Source organism: Strigops habroptila, chromosome 12, assembly GCF_004027225.2.
Source record: "Strigops habroptila isolate Jane chromosome 12, bStrHab1.2.pri, whole genome shotgun sequence".
Classification (NCBI taxonomy): Eukaryota; Metazoa; Chordata; class Aves; order Psittaciformes; family Psittacidae; genus Strigops; species Strigops habroptila.
The window spans coordinates 498,865-514,694 of record NC_044288.2 but is presented as its reverse complement, the minus strand read 5'-3'; the positions used below and the strand labels follow the sequence as shown (position 1 = coordinate 514,694).

The 15,830-nt window shown below is 51.6% G+C and overlaps 1 protein-coding gene across 4 annotated transcripts; it reads right to left on the bottom strand.

The window, feature by feature from the left end:
• Positions 1 to 2,700: 2,700 nt before the first annotated feature.
• FAM76A (family with sequence similarity 76 member A) lies at positions 2,701 to 15,830 on the bottom strand. Of its 4 annotated transcripts, none has more exons than XM_030504289.1 (10): positions 15,697 to 15,830; positions 14,669 to 14,733; positions 13,884 to 13,938; positions 13,203 to 13,355; positions 12,418 to 12,575; positions 11,827 to 11,913; positions 11,055 to 11,186; positions 7,103 to 7,238; positions 6,596 to 6,697; positions 2,701 to 4,548 (listed from the first exon to the last, which is right to left on the bottom strand). In XM_030504289.1, the coding sequence occupies exons 1-10, from the start codon at positions 15,775 to 15,777 to the stop codon at positions 4,462 to 4,464; spliced, it is 1,056 nt and encodes a 351-aa protein (XP_030360149.1). In that variant the 5' UTR covers positions 15,778 to 15,830; the 3' UTR covers positions 2,701 to 4,461. The 4 variants fall into 4 exon arrangements, with proteins under 4 accessions (XP_030360149.1, XP_030360152.1, XP_030360150.1 ...); XM_030504290.1 differs by lacking the exon at positions 2,701 to 4,548 and adding an exon at positions 4,699 to 5,505; XM_030504292.2 differs by lacking the exon at positions 11,055 to 11,186.

Genomic DNA, 15,830 nt, shown 5'->3' with positions numbered 1-15,830 from the left:
GGACAAAGGGAAGCAGCAGAGACCACACAGGGACTCTCAATAGGGATAACACACCATTAAGTGTTTTCCTTCCTCACATGCCCCACTCCTGTAGGAAGATCTGGGTGCTGGATCACCACCATGGCTGGTCACCCTACACCTCCCCACTAACAGCCTCCAGTGGGAAAACCCACCAGCACCGAGCCTTGGGGAGCTGGAAGAAGGAAGCCCAGCTCATTTGTGGGGAGGAGAAGGGGATTCCTCTGAAGCTGCACCATTTGGAGCCATGGAGGTCACCCCCAACATGGTCCTTGGCACTGCAGCACCTCCGAGGCCAACAGGAGCATCCTGCTCCATCGGTGTTTCTACACCAAAGGCAAATGGACATGTCTTCTGCAGCGTAAATACATTAGAAACAGTGGTTTGTACTGGTTTGTGATCCTCACTGCTCTGGAAGCTCTGGGAACAGCAGCAGGAGGGAGCTGCTATCCCCGTGCACTCTGGGAGCAGGGACTGGACACAGTGGACCTGGTCTGGAACTGGTAAGGACAGGGATTACAGCCAAAACACCTTTGGACTCCTGGAGCTCTGGAGATTCCCTTTGAAAGAAGGCAAAGGGCAGCTGAGTTTTCTTCATGGAAATCTTGTGAAAAAGGGGGAAACTCAATCCCAAAGGAGCAGGTCTCACTGCCAGTTTGTTCCCTTCATCTCCGGACCAAGGCTGGTGCTCACCAGGCTGCTGCTCTCCTCTCCTGGCTCAGCTACCACACACGACTTACTACAACTTGAAAGGACTTTAAGAGCCTTAGTGCTGGGGTTCTTTAAAGCCCATTTTAAAGCCAGGGTGTGCTGCCTGAGTCAGTGCTCCCAGAAAAGCCCAGCAATGAGGGAGGAATGGAAGGGAGGGTGGTGCTGGGTAATTACCAGGCTGGTTAAGTGAGTTGACTTGTGCTTCAGCAGGTTCAGTTCTGCTGCAGGTACATGCTATTAGGCTGCAGAAGAGTTTCAGAACCTTGCCAGGGGCCCTGCAAGATTGTAAAGGAGATATTTAGTCAAGTAATTACTTAAGACAGAACAGGTTAAAATCTAATCCTCTTGGTTAGGAAGTGCTTTGCAAACCCAAGCACCTTCAGCTCCCCAGCTCAGCGCTCCAGAAACACTGAGCTTCAGGCAAGGGACAGCCAAACATCAGCTCACCTCAAATGAGTGGAATGGGCAAAAAACCTGGAACTCAGTTCTAACCTGGATTTGGTTACTAGCAGCTGGCTGAGATCACTATGTCATATTTAGGTGTGTTCAGTTCCTGTTAAAACTGTGTTTTCCTAAAGCTCTGAAATAGCAATAAAGCAATCACAAGCCAAAAGTAATCAAATATATCTGTATATCCTTCTGCAAGCACTGGATGAACCAGAGAGCCAGCGGGTAAAGGCAGGAGCCAGTCATTTCTTACCCAAGGCCTGGCTGGGAAATGCAGCAGTTGCCTGAATCCAGCTGAGATCTCCCTGCAGCTCCACATGGCAGACACTGAGAAGCCCCTCGGAGGCACCAGAGGTGGAGCATGAGGTTCTCTGGCTGACTGCAGCCCTCCCCATTGAGCCGGAGCCCAGCCTTTGGCAGATCAGCTCTCATCTGCCTCCTGCCCTGCTGTAAAGCAGGATAATTGGGCCCATTCCCAATGCTGTGCTCAGCAGAGATAAAGCACCCTGTAAGCGCCAAGCACCACTGGCACGCTCAAGGCAGCAGCAAGAAGGTGCCAGCTCACCTTCTCAAGGGGCAGTCCTGACAGCTTGTCATCCAGGCACCTGAAAACCAGCCTGAGGAGGAGGAAGAGGAGGGATGCGGAGCTGCCGAAGGCTGCAGATGTCATGCTCAGCTCAGTGACACGCTGTGAAGGACACACTGGATGGACCGCGGTGGTTTGGCACCCTCTGTGTATCCCAGTGGGTTCTGCCCAGGCTGAGGGCACTAGCTCAGGTTTTTGGCACAGGTACTTGGAGAAGGCATCACCCTGAGCTGCAGAAACAATGGGAGGCTGCGGGAGCTGCAGGGCTTGAAGCAGGAGAGCTGGGATTAGCCTTTTCCTACCCTACAGGGAGCAGACGTTCAAGGACACAGCAGGTCTTTGCCTGGTGCAAGGAAAGCGCAATGTGAACAGGCAGGGGAAGCACTAAATGCTGACATGCGGCTCCCACAGGACAGGGCTATTCCCAAATGGAACTCTCTGGGAGGTTTTCACTCCCAGATTTCTGTTGGGAAATGAGAAGCTTTAAAAAACCAACCCCCAAAACCTGGTTTTCCTCCAGAGTTGGGGCTGAGAAAAGGGGAAGAGTTCATGTGGTGGTTACTCACCTCCTTCGCATCTGGAGCTTAAAAATGACCCCCCTTCTCCTCCTGCCTTTTTGTTTCTGTGCTCTGCCTTCATTCTTGGGGAAGAAACTAAAGCCTAGATCCCGTGGGATGCAGCTGGACGGGTCCTGGGAAGCTGGATGTAACCAAGTAACAAGGATCCTAGCAACAGCCTTCATCAGGAGGATTTAAAGAGAGAAATAAAAGCAGGAGTGAAGCAAACAACAGAAACCCACCATCTCATTCCCAAACGCATCAGCCCCCAAAAGCAACACTATGGGTGCTTCGACCAGCAGGAGATAAAGCACTTCTGGGCAGGGGAAGGTTTTCTTGCAGGTAAAGAGAAAGTATCAGACACAGAAAGAAAGACACAAGTGTTTTTTAAAATGCTTTTACAGTTGTCCAAGAGTTTTGTACAAATCAAAGCATCCCTTTGAAAATCGCCATTAGTACAAACATACAAAGGAACAATGTTCTTACTACAAATCATCAGCTACTCAAGTGCATGATCCATTTAGCACAATTAAAAAACCCCCATCATATATACAACAGGGCCTTTCTCCCTCTTCCTTTATCCTGAGGGAGGTGAAAAAGCAAAGCCCCCAGTTAAAAAAAGCCCCACCAATGCACCTCATTTCCTAAGAAGGTGTGAAGTAGAAAATCAGGGGTGTTATTTCCCTGCTGGCAAAGGGCGACAGCTTCAGTTTTGTCTTCTTGTTTTCACCTCAGAAGGCTCTTTAGAAAACAAAGCCACACAACCCAAACCAACCCCATGGCCTTGGGTCTGATGCGGCAGCATGCTCCTTCCATGCTGGGAGCCAACATCATCCCAAAAAGTGCCTTGGAGAAAAGTCATCTTTAGGAGGGAAAACCCAATCATCACAAGCTCGAGTGAAGAGCTTCATAAAAGCCCTGCACCAAAAAGGAAGGTTTCTCCTCTCTCTATCCACCTTCAGCACCAGCCTGTGGTTCCATCTCCCACTCCTGCTCCCTGCCGGTCCCCGGACCCACACACAGCTCCTCATGCTCTGACTGGAGCTGGGATGCTGAGGAGCAATCCTGCCCTCTGGGAGCAGCACCCCAAGAGGCAGAGCAGGGGGAGTGCCCACCCCAGAGAGGCCTGTGGTCTCTGGGCTGTTGCTGAGAAGCACGTCCCTGGTCCAGGGAACTTTCATAGCCCTTTGATTCCGCTGGCTTCTGCTCAGCAGTGAGGAACGGCCCTGGAGAGCCCCACGAACACTCCCTGGCTTGGGTCGCTGCCTGAGTAAGCACTTTCCTAAGCCAGCCCCTCTTTCTGCAGCTGGAAGGGAGCTCAACCCAGGGACTGAGAGGAGCAGAGGGAACAGCCAAGCCTCGGATGCTCCTGGTGTAGCGAAACAGAGTAAAAGACTCTTGATCCCACCAAGCTGCAGAAGTCATCAAAGCCCCACCGGTCACCAAGTAACCAGGGCAGCAGGAGGGAGGGGAGGGGGGCGTCTGTATCCTTACACTCTGGCTCCCAACCCAAAAGCTATTGTAAGAAAACAAGAAAACACAACCCCAGGCAGTTTGGTTTGACATAGAAAAGAAGAAAAACCCCAGAAACAAAACAAACCCCCCTTCCAAGAGAAATACAAAGCCCCCATTTTGGGAGCATCTTCAAAAAAAGCTGGATCAAGCATTCTCAGCAGTGGCACAACCTTCCAGTAACATCTGTTGGGCTGGTGATTTATCAGCTTCCTTTTGAAGAGAGAACAGTTGAAGGGAAACCAAGCTCCCACCACACACAGCTCCCGACTGGCCACGGCTATTGCCTCACAGCAGCAGGTTGGGAACCGAGCAAGAAGTCTCTAATGCAGCAGGTTCCTCTTTGCTAATAGAAAGGGTTGGCAGTGGTAGGAACTGAGAGAGATATTTAGGATGGTTGGGACCTCTCCCCATGGATCACCGTGGTACTGGACTGGTATTCAACAGAGATGGATGGGAACCAGCCACGCTCAGGATGCTGTTGAAAGGCAACACACACACCAGGCATTTCCATCGAGTCCACAGCAGGGGGAGAGGGACCACACTGAGGTTTTGGCTTCCAGCGATCAGGCAGGTCTCCAAGAGTCCTTGGCTAATGCTGGAGTAAGCTCCCACATTGGGGGTTTGGTTCTAAGGGGAGGTTATTGCTCCCGACTTCTCAGGCTTTTTGCCCTTTGATAGGGCAGCTGCTTGCTTCAGGAGTTCTCTGTTCTTGGCCTGGAAACACAGTGAAAATGGGCATTTAATGGATCATCGTTAGTTCTTGGGCTCCTAGAATTGGCTGGCCAGAAGCTGCTGGCTTCAAGCAGGCAGATGAAAAAGGAGGTGGATGTGGCTCTGTGGCACCACAGCACGAGCTTGAGTCTGGCATCTCATCTCTAACCCACCTAGAAAAGGCTCTTCCAGCCCTTTCCCCTCATGTCCCACTGCTGTAAGCAAGAAGTGGTAGCCCTGCATCCCTCCTCGCTTTCCAAACCCATCAGAGCACCTCCGTGTAGCAACTTACTCTGGTTTGCACCTAATTAAAACTCAGAGTAACTTACAAACAAGGCTCTCCAGCCCCTTTTACCAACCTTTGGAGCTCACTCTACTCTAGGAAATAAATCATCTTGTAGTCTATGATACATCATGCTCCAGCTGTGGGGTAAGGGGTGAAGCCTGTGTGAAGCCAGATACAGGCCCTCTGCATTAGTTCCCAGTGAATGGATGACTATGTAAAGAGTTATGAGAGGAATTAAACCATCTGCTCCAGTGCTGCACGCAGTAAAGCAGCTTCTTTTGCCTCCTGCAGACTGGAAGCATAGAGGCACTCCTGCTTCCCCCCACGGAAAGATAAAGACAAAGCAAGAGGATGTTCAAACAGTGAATCATAGGAACGCTTCAAGGCACCTCCAGTACACCGAGAGGGTTTGAACTTTTATTTGGCATCAGTGAAGACAAGTTTCCAGAGCCTCAGTCAACACCAGCTGAAGGAAAACATTGGGACACCAGAGCAAATGTGTTCCAGGCAGGCCTGCTCCAAGCTGGGTACAGCACAGACATGCAAACCCCTCTGCACCCAGGAGGCTGTGGGCTGCTCGTGGAGCTGATGTTTCCTCTTTCTTTTCAGAACTGAGCAAGTTTAAGGCTGTTGGAAGGTGTCTGACAGCTTTCAAGGCAGACGTCCTCCAGGAGCTATGGCAAAGGCAGTGGCAGGGTGTACACTGAGCAACCAGCACGCCCTGCCTTGGGAAAGCACTGCAAGGAGGGCTCATCTCCCTCTTAGCCCTTGACCTCCTGCCCAAGGCAAGCAAAAAGTGGAGATTTGTGCTCATGGCAAAGTGTCTATTCCAAACTGGAGTGCAAACACCAACTCCTTCTTGGCAGGACACCCAAAGCTGGAGGGAGAGGCAGCTCGGAGCTGACACAGGCAGTGCAGGATCACTAACGCAGAGCAGGGATCAGTGGCTCTGCCCCCAGCCCCTCAAACACAACCCACCAGCGCTGACGAGGAGTGGGAAGCACATCCAGCCCTCTGCACACCACACACACACACAGAACCTGTCTTCCACTCCAATTGTGGACTTGGGTGTGTGCTGCTGGAGGAGGGACTGTTTTCCCAGGGGGAATATAAGCCTTTTGTCTTAGCCCCTCCTATTTCTCGTTGCTAGGGCTTTAGATCATTCCATACCCCAGAGTAATTAAAAGGTGCAAAGTTCATTTCTCTGTCCGATTTCTTCCCTGTAACCAGCTCCCCTTTGACCTGATCTCTTTGGTGGCTCACAGGGTATTCACGCTGATTGTCTGCCTACTGTTTCCATGGCCATGACAAGAATCCTGCTCTCCCTGTTCCCTCAAAGCTCAGGGACTTCTTGATTTGGACTACAGAGATCTAATGCTAAAGGAACTGCCAGTTTTTTCTTGAGCTTTTGTTCTCTCTGGTTACTGGTCCCATAAATCACATTAAGAGCTACATGGTGAGGGGGAAGACAAAGGTTCTACAGTCTGGAGAAACAGGTTCAAGCCTGATTTTGGAAGTAGCTAAAATGAGTTTGATGGTTCCCCTCAAACGACACAGCACTTTACAATAGCGTAAGAGGAGAGAGCAGCAAGAAGAATATAAACAGGGTTTACAATGCACTGCCAGAACTGGCAGAACAGAGGGGCTGTAGGACAGGGCTGAGCAGCATTAACAGAGCTGGGTGTGCAGCAGCTCACAAGTGACTGTTCTCAGTCACTCCTGGGTCCAGCATAGCTCAGCAAATAAGAACAAAAAAGCTGTCACCTGTAACTGCTCCATGACCTCCTTGTGTGTCTTCTCCATTTGGTTCATCTTTGCCCTCATCTGCGACTCCTGGTACTGCAGGTCAGCTTTCAGCTCGGTGATCTGCAAAGAAACCAGGAAGTGAGCTGGAAGAAGAGATTAATACCTTCAGCCCCCCGCACCCTGCAGAAGTTGTGTGAGACTGGCTTGAATTCAGGAACATGCTGGGGGAGTGCAATGAGACCAGAACCATACCACTGGGTGGCACAGAGAAGCAGGAGCAGCCAGGATGGTCTTTCAATCAGTCTTGCCCTCACACAGAGATCTCAGAGACAGGGGTCAGAAAATGACCCTTTGTGAAATGAAATCTCCTGGGGGGGTTCAGAAAGCCTCTTTAAGAGAGGAAGCAGCCTGGAAACAGCCAGAAACTCTCTTGTTCATTCCCAGGAGCAAAAGGCAGACTCCGTTGGAGTGTGAGCTGTGTGAAGATGTCAGCATGCTGCGGGGGAAGCAAGCCAAGGGCTGTACCTTCTTCTCCTTCTCCAGAATCATCTGATCTTTCTGGTGCAGCATCTTCTTTAAAGTAGCCACTTCCTCCTTCAGCTGGGCAATGATAACAAAGTGGTCAGTGCCAGGAGAGTCCAGGGCGAGGTCTGGAGAAAAACTGCAGCAAGAACAGGGAAAGACTCTCATCACAACCTGTTCACCAAGGCAGGAAACCCCCCTCAGATGGCACTGAAGGAGAAGAGGAATCATTTCATGACACTTTGTGTCCTCCAAACGCTCCTTGAACGCAGGTGGTACCTGTATCCCTGCGCTGGATGCCACAGGAACACATGGTATGACAAGGAACAGGGATTACATGTGATTTATCGAGTTGTGTTGTTGCATGATCAGCAGGGACACGCACTGCTATGGGTGACCATCAGCCATATGGTGTCTGCAGCAACCATTCCAACAGTCCAGATCTTTATTCAAACCAAGGAGTTGAGGACAGCAATCACAGAGCTAATGAAACTTCATGCAAGCACTGAGGAACTCTCTTTGCTCTTGGATGTACAGCAAGACCTCACTGAGTGTAAACAAATGCTCTGGTGAGGAGAGAACATGAAAGAGAAATAACCTCCAAGTTAAACAAACCCAGCAAAGGAAGACACCTAGATGAAAGTCAGCACTGTTCTCAGCAGGGAGAGGGGATAAAAAGACTTGTATGTTTTGAGCCCACCATGAAAGAGCAATTGAGGAAGAAGTTGCATTCCCAGTTCAGAGCAGGAAAAACTCTCTCCAGGAAGAGAAACAGCTGAGCACACCACTTGTACACCATCAGGCACTCTAACCCTAAGCAAACAGCCGAAAACTTATCTGGGCATGAGTCACTCACCTGCACTGGTAATTCCTACAGCTCCCTACAAGGCAGGCAGTGACCTGGGCAGCCACACAAAGTCTTGCAGCGTTTGCTGTTTCACATCATAAGATATGATAAGCTACAGGCACAGGGAGCTCACCCCATCTTTGCCAGCTGCCTGTTCCTTACTGCTATCATGGTAAGGCTGGTTTTTATCTCCTGGTGCTAAAAGGGCAGCACCCTCCCAGCCACACACACCTGAAACTGCTGAATAAAAGTGTAACAGCAATAAAGGAACAAAGCTTCGCCTAAAAGATTGCTTCAAGTCTGGCCCTTATCAGGCAGCGCTGCTGCTATAAAGATCAGTAGCCAGGGTTACCTGAAGGCTGACTCTTGTTAAAGCCTCCAGAGTAGGTCAACACATGTCCTAAAGCCCATATTCAGCTCTAAAGCTGCAGCGGACTGGGGGGAAGGCATGGTCTGAACTTGAATCACTGCCCCCCTGAAGACCACTGCCCCCTCCAGGCCTCCAGTCCCCATGTGGCCCCCAAGGCAGAGGGGACCGGCTGCTCACCTCCCACAGCGCTCTCCTCCAGTGCCTGGAAATCATCCATTCTCTAATTAGAGGCACATTGATTGGACGCATCAGCAAGGAGGCGGCAGAAGCAAAGGCTCTTTGCACCGCTGTGCTGGGGAGCTCCAGAGGGAAGCTAAGCAGGGGCAGCATCACCGATGGGGAAGTGACAGGAGAGGCCAGTGGCACTGGGAGAGAAGGCCTGGCAAAGGCAAACTCAGAACTGAAGGTCTGTAGGAATCAGCCCGCAGAGGAAGAGTCTTGCATGGGTGAAACATGCTGGGTGCGCTGGATCCAGCACTGTGCTGGTCACCCTGGGCAGCTCTCAAGTGCAGAAGAGGTCCATACACACACACTAGCAGAGAATACTTCCATTTTAAGACTGTTCCTGAGGACAGTTTCCCAAGTGGAGGCTGTGCACAATGATGGTGGGTGCTCCAGCACCTTCCTGCGTGCAAGTGTGTTACTAACAGTAGCTTAAATTTCCCACTCAGTGCAAATATGCTGAGGAGGAGAGAAAGAAAAGATAGATGAAACCCCCAGCCTCCACAGAGAGAAAGCTTCCTCACTGATTCCCTCTTGCTGACACCCGGGCAAGCTTCCCTCCTGCATGTCCTGGGGTGACAAAGAGTGCCGGGAGATGCTCCCATTTCCCTGAGCAGCTCCAGCAGGAAAAATTCCCTCCTTGGCAGCTCCTGTTGCCGAGCTCCCTGTGGAGCAGGGAAGGTGAGAGCCAGCCCTGCCACCCAGCGGGGAGAAGGGACAGGAGGGTCACCAGCACTCAGGAGCACGGGCAGAGCTGGTACCTGCCGCTGGGGCTTCCAGGGCCTCCTCCTGCAGGTCTGCACCCACGAGTGGGTGCCAGCGGGCTCAGGGTGCCCAGGCAGCATCCCCTCCTGTCACATGTGTGAGCACAGCCCCTTGGGACAGGTCAGGGGGCTATGTACTCTCCATGTTTAAGCAGGATAAAATGCACATCTCTGAAGCGCATGGATGAGCTCCCGTTGCTTTCAGTGGAGGCAGAGGGAAAACTGGAGCAATTCCAAAGACACCTGCCTCTCTCTATTGAGCAGGAAAGAAACCAAATGACTGCCTTCAACTCCGCACAGTTAAATGGCTGCAATTAGGCCAAACAAATACCAAGCTGAAAGACTTTGCTATTCAAGTCAGGCACAGACCAGGCTGACCGAACCAGGAGCCAAGTTTTGCCTTAGGAAAGAATCCATCCAGGCCAACAGGAACCAGCACCTGAACTTCCTCCTCCTCTACCACCCCCAAAAGCTACTCCATGTGCAGCAGGGCCAGTGCTCTCAGCTATTCCCAGTGCTCACCCAGAATGAACCATTCAACACCATCATTCCACCACGGAGTGGTTTGGGTTGGAAGGGACCTTCAAGCTCCTCCAGCTCCAACCCCTGCCACGGGCAGGGACACCTTCCACGGGAGCAGGTTGCTCCAAGCTCCTGTGTCCAGCCTGCACTGGAAGTTTGGCTAGAGCCAAGACATGCTGTACAGAAGCTGCAGCCGATCTCAGCATGAAGAGGTGCTGGTTGTGTCTCACCCCACTCCAGGCGATGCTGTGCTGCAGCAGACCCTAACTCCACACACAGGCTGTGACCCAGACACGAGACTGACTCTGGGGAGGACAATCTTCTAGATAATGGGGCAAGAGGAAAGAGTTTTGGGGGGCCTCAACCTCACAGCCCCCTACCCAGCAACTCCAAAACCCCACTTAATTCTTATTAATTCTTATTCCACTCCAGAAGCAGAGCCCTGTGTCTATTTGAGGCAGCTGCAGCTTGCCTTTCCTACAGCACGTTGCTGGAGCTCTTCAGTAGTTGCTAAAATTACCCACAGTTTGTTACTGGGAGTCATCAAACAGAGCGTGTGGCAAAGAGCAGAGCCTTGGCAGGAGCCAGGCTCACAACATCTCACACAAGAGCAAAGGAAGGAGTTTGATTCCTCTCTTACAGGCTCCTGGTTTGCAAACGAATGGCTGAGCAATTGATGCCAGAGGAGGGGACCTTTTGCTTCTTGGCTATTTTCAATAGGCTATTATACAAACGGGCTGTTACGAGTTGTTAGCCCAGGCTTTAGTGAGCAGATAGAAATACCTGGTGCTGTCCTACAGCCCAGAGAGCAGCCTCAGGAGGTGAGCAGGAGCCTCCGGAGAGGGAAAGCTGCAGCAATACTAATGGGCTGCATGAGCTCTACCAGGGGCTTGGCTCCAGTCTCTCCTCTGGCTCCACCAGCACTGAATTCAAATGAGTTCTACTTCCCATTGCAGCATTTCAAACATGAACAAACACTGGCAAGGTGTCAGTAGTATCTATAGGACAGGTGCAATGTGTGACCTCAAAGAGAAGACATTCAAGGCAGGTAGTGATTCATTCATTACCAGTGGCTTTAACAGACCCTTTGGTGCTAATGAGCCTATGCTCTGTGCTCCCAATTCACTGCTGTTGGGACAGAGATCCGTCAAGAGGGATAGTTTCCATGGATAAGACAGTTCCCAGGGAAGAAGGGAGGGCAAGAGGGGAAAAAACAACTCGTGATCTCACTTCAGGATGTCAGTGCCTTGAGAAACAGGACAATGGTGGGCACCGAGACTCTGTTGGGAAGCAGCCCACGGCGCCAGTGTGGACGGGGCACTCTGGATAGGGGGACAAAGCATCTCAGGAGAGGAAGGAACGCTGAGAATCAGAGAGGAAAGGCAGGAATGAAAATCTGCACGTACAAGACCATAAAAAGTAAATCACAATCCATCTCAATCTCCTGTTTCTGCTAGGGACTCCCATTCTGCTGCACACGCAGCCGGCGTCAACATAATCCAGCACAAACTGTGACATTAGGATGGGATCTGATGCTTTGCAGCAAAGCTTCTTGCTTGGCCCACCCCCAGAAAGCAGAGGGGGGACACAGGAGGTGAGTCTCCATCCTCTCCTCCGAGGCAGCCTCCCTGCAGATCAGCCTGATAGCCCCAAAAGCACAAAGCCTGCAGAGCTCAATCCACAGCGTAGCCAAGAGCCCCCCTCTCGCTCTAACTGCAGGGGGAGGCTGGAGCTGATCTGGCTGTGGGGAGCTCAGCCACCGAGCAGGTTCTATTCTAGCAGGTCCAGGCACTAGATATTCTTTTCCTCTTCAAAGCTATGCCTAAATGCCAAGGAACACTGGGCTGCCAGGTTCTGGAAAGCTGCTAACGCAGCCCCTCGATGTCCCAAAGCTCAAGAGCTTGGGCATGAGAGCTTCCTGCTATCCACACAGAACTGTGGCTCTTGCAAAACTCAGCAAACGAGACAGCCCACTCCCAATTTCCCCATGTACCAGGCTCACCTGTCACCATTGGCAGATATGGCATCAAACTTGGCTTTCTTCTTTGGGATTTCATTCTGAATAGAAGAGGTGGATAAGGTTTTCTGGCTGGAAGATGAGGAAATTGGATGTCAGAACCTGAATGACTTGCAGTCGAAGACAGAGAAGCAGAGAAATATTCCCACCCACTATGGGCCCATTAAACCAGTCTTTTCTAGCACAAGAATGAGGAAAAAATGCATTGCTTGAAGACTAGCTGGAGACTAAAAATAAGCAGGCACCGCTGCGTCAGTCAGAGCAGTATGTAGGTGAAGAACTCCTGCTCCAAATCTCCATTTCAAATCATGGAATTCCACAAATGCAATTGAACTTGAATTGTGTACAAGTTCACTAAGTTGAAGCACTGTTGGCCTCCAAGTCTACTCCAGCACAGTGGGCTTTGCAAACTAGCAAAGCCTCACGTAGCCAGAGTCTCCTGAACAACAGCCCAAAACCCATCACTGAGGCTGGGTGCTTCTCCCCGTTCCTTTAGGATGTGCATCTAAGGAGCATGGAGCAGCCAGGCCCCCCATTTGCTCACCCTGCACAACATCAAAAGCTCCTGCAGGTTACCTGTTGTAGTGGCTGCCACTGCTGAGCCTGCTGTACTGTTCCTTCTCTTGGAGGCTTGCTCGCGAGGAGCTGCTCAGGTGTTTGCACTGCTCTTTGGTCTTCTGCAGGACCCGTTTGTAGGACAGCGTGCACAGCCAGCACAGCAGCTTCCCATCCACCTGGAATGTGAGAGGGAAAGAGTGGGAGATTTTAGGGTCTTGTTTTCAGCCCACAAACCAAAGAGAGTGAAGGCAAGAAGCAACTTCAGGCTTAAAATCACATATGAACAAGCAGTGACTCCGAAGCACCCCGAGTGCCTGGAAAGGGTTAGAAGTGCATTTGGCATGGCTGGTGCAATGGAGACAGGATTCATTGAAAGCAGTTTCTCTATCCTAACTAAAGTCTCTGCCAGGCTTTGCCTACAGCCCATCTAACAACACCCATTCACCAGGACCATTCAAGTGGGATGTCTGTCAAAGCAATGCCAATGTGACAGGGTGCTCACCAAGGATCTCTGCTTGAGCAGGATTGGCCTGAGGACAGGGATTATCAGTGCCTTATCCCAAATGACCAAGGGATGGTGACAGCCTGCAGGAACCAGGCCTCAAACACACACCTCCTAAGGAGCACTTGTGTTGTTTAAGCAAAGGGTGGCAGAAGCATGGAATGTGTTTCCTGGTGGAGGTACGACACTTCCAGCTCCTTCAGGCTATGTCACAAATACTGAAGGTACGGAAGGGCGTGGACAGACAACCACTGTGATCAGCCCTTTTACCTTTTTGGCCTCCTTTTACAGAGATACTGACCTTTTTCCTGTCATCCTTCCTGTCAAAGGCACACTGCTGCTTGCACTGCTCACAGGAGTGTGGAGGTCCATACTTCTTCTCTGAGTTTGTGCATCGCTGGCACTTGTTTCCAATAAATGCTGCTATAATGTTGCAGTACTGGCAGGGTTTTGGCTTTAAGAAACAAGAACAGACAGCAGATACAGCAGTGCCTTCTAATTACACCAATATGTTGCTCTTCCCCCTTCTCCCCATCACTTCCAAGCTTGTATTTCCTTGTTCCAAGCCAGAAGACTTAACTCCAGTTGGACCCCGGTCTCCAGCTAAGTGTATTGAGCAGCCGGACCATTTATCAAGTGCAATAAAACCATCAGACAATATATAATACAATCCAAATCTCTTTTTCAGATTTCAGACAAGCAGGAAGGAAAGATTTAGCACTGCTTCCTGCAGCAATCTCAGTTTGTGTAAGCACGCTCTCATTTCTATCGGCTAGCCCATAGTTCATCTCCTGGCCTCAAATGATGCAGAGCTGCTCTTTTCTGTGCTAGAATGAGAGAAAAGGTAAAAGCTTCACACTTGAGGGACCTGCACGTTATTGATCAGCCATGCTATTACACCAGAGCAGTCCATAAGCTGCTCTGGGAGCCAGCAGGACAGAGACGAGGAAGATGAAAGGAACAGAGGCTGCTGCTCACTTACTGTGCCGTAGAGCTTCACATTCTGAGCACACTTCTTGCATATTGTGTTGGTTTTGCTGTTAAAAAAGGACAGAACATTCTATTAACACTTCCCAAAAAACACGAAACCTCTGTGGTTTAGGATCCCAGCCTCCCCTAGGCTCAGTATCTAGTGGTGAGACTGAATTCACCTTCGCTAGGGACTCGGATATCAAAGTGTGTTTCTTATCCCCATCTGGTTGAGGATAATTTGCCCAAAAGTGCTATTACGAGGAGGTGTCTTTTAGTTAAGGCATCCCCAGGTGCCACCAGGTTTTTGTCCTCGCAAATAAAGGAGTCTGAGCACTGGCTGATTGGCAGCAGGCGTGATTCAGCACTGGTGACTGGAGGAGGTCTGCTCTGGATGAGGTGAGGCAGGTCAGGGCAGGGGTGTATTTGTCCAACAAACGCAGGAAAGGACATCTCACACAATTGGGTTTACCAATCCTCCCTCTGCAACTTGCACAGCCAAAGGAAACACATTAGGAAATAATCTGTGGATACTGGAAATCAGGTACGAGGAAAACTCGTGGGAAGATGCACCCAGATCCTTCACTGGAAGATGCACCTAGGAGCTGACCAAAAACCAAACCAAGCAAGAAGTGCAAACCTAAAGACACCACAGACTTGCCTAGAAGACCTTTGAAGAAGGCCAAGTCCTCCGCACAACAACCTACAGGTTAAAGCTCAGTCGCTGAAGGGGTGGAATCATTCTGGCATGCCTGCTCTAAAGAAAACACTGGTCTCCCCACTTCAGCGGGCATTTACCTTTCCTGCTGGAATTCAGTCCTGCAGTAAGTGCATTTAACAATGGGATGTGCAATCCGACATTCCTGCAACAACAGCAGCGTTGGGTGAGATGCAGCTTCCCTCCCACACCAAATCCCCAAACCGCAGGTCACCTGCTGACCCCATGCACACTCATCCGTCAAGCAAGACATTTCCTCCCTGTACAGTCATGCTGCTGACACGGGCTGAGAGCAGAGGAAGGGTGACAGGAGCCACATGTGTCACAAGTAGAGTGAGGTTCGTAACAAGGGCTTATCTGTGCCCAGCGCCCAGTGGCCTCACCTTCCAGGGCAGGAACAGGGAGTGCTGCCACACTTATCCATACCTCTGCCCCCACCGGCTTCCTGTGCTCCAAGTGCCTCTGGCCCCACTCTCCTCTCACCCCATGCCTGTGCTCCCTGTGCTCACCTGCTTTGCCCCATCTGCTTCAGCCACCCCAGGCTGCTCCGTTTCCTGCCCCTCGTTCCATATCTCACCCCTCATCTTGTTCTGTTCCCCTAAACTCACCTCTCTCCTTCGAGATACCACAAGATCCCCCTAAACGTCCCCAGTCCCTCCCAAACATCCTGGGATCCCCCACATGCTCCATGCCTCTCCCCTTGCCAACAGCCTCCCTCCCAAACAGCCCTTCTGTTGCCCCCACACCTTCCCCATGAGCATCACCCACCTCCCTCCCTATTCCCCCCCAGTGGCCCCATAACTCTCTCTCCAGCACCCCCAAGCACCCCTCAATGCGCTCAGCACCCCCTGACAAACAAGCAGCCCCTCACTATTGTAAGCCCCTCAGCTCCCCCCATGCCTCCAGCCACTCAACACCTCCCATATGCCCACCACGCACCTGAGGCCCCAAAGAGCCACCCCGGCCTCCCTATATAGCTCCCATAAGCACACCCCGTCCCTCCATAACCCCCCAAGACCGCTTTAGCCCCCCCCGCCGCCCCTCCCTCACGAACAGCGCCCGGCGGCGCCGCGCCCCCTCAGCCCGCGGGACCCCGCGCCCGCCGGACCTTGCAGAGCTGCTGGCCCTGGCTGAGCGCCTCGAAGGGGAAGCGCTGGTGGCACTTGGTGCAGGCATACAGCGCCGCCATCCCGCCGCCCCGCTGACAGGCGCGGCGCAGCGCGGCGCAGCCCGCCCCGCCCG

What these genes read in the sequence shown, in the direction of transcription:
- FAM76A (XM_030504289.1), bottom strand. Translation starts at nt 15,777, where the DNA reads ATGGCGGCGCTGTATGCCTGCACCAAGTGCCACCAGCGCTTCCCCTTC. An exon ending in AGGGCCAGCAGCTCTGCAAG is followed by an intron (nt 14,734 to 15,696) that starts GTCCGGCGGGCG and finishes CTGTTGTTGCAG; the next exon opens with GAATGTCGGATTGCACATCC. An exon ending in GGAAGGATGACAGGAAAAAG is followed by an intron (nt 12,576 to 13,202) that starts GTCAGTATCTCT and finishes CTCACATTCCAG; the next exon opens with GTGGATGGGAAGCTGCTGTG.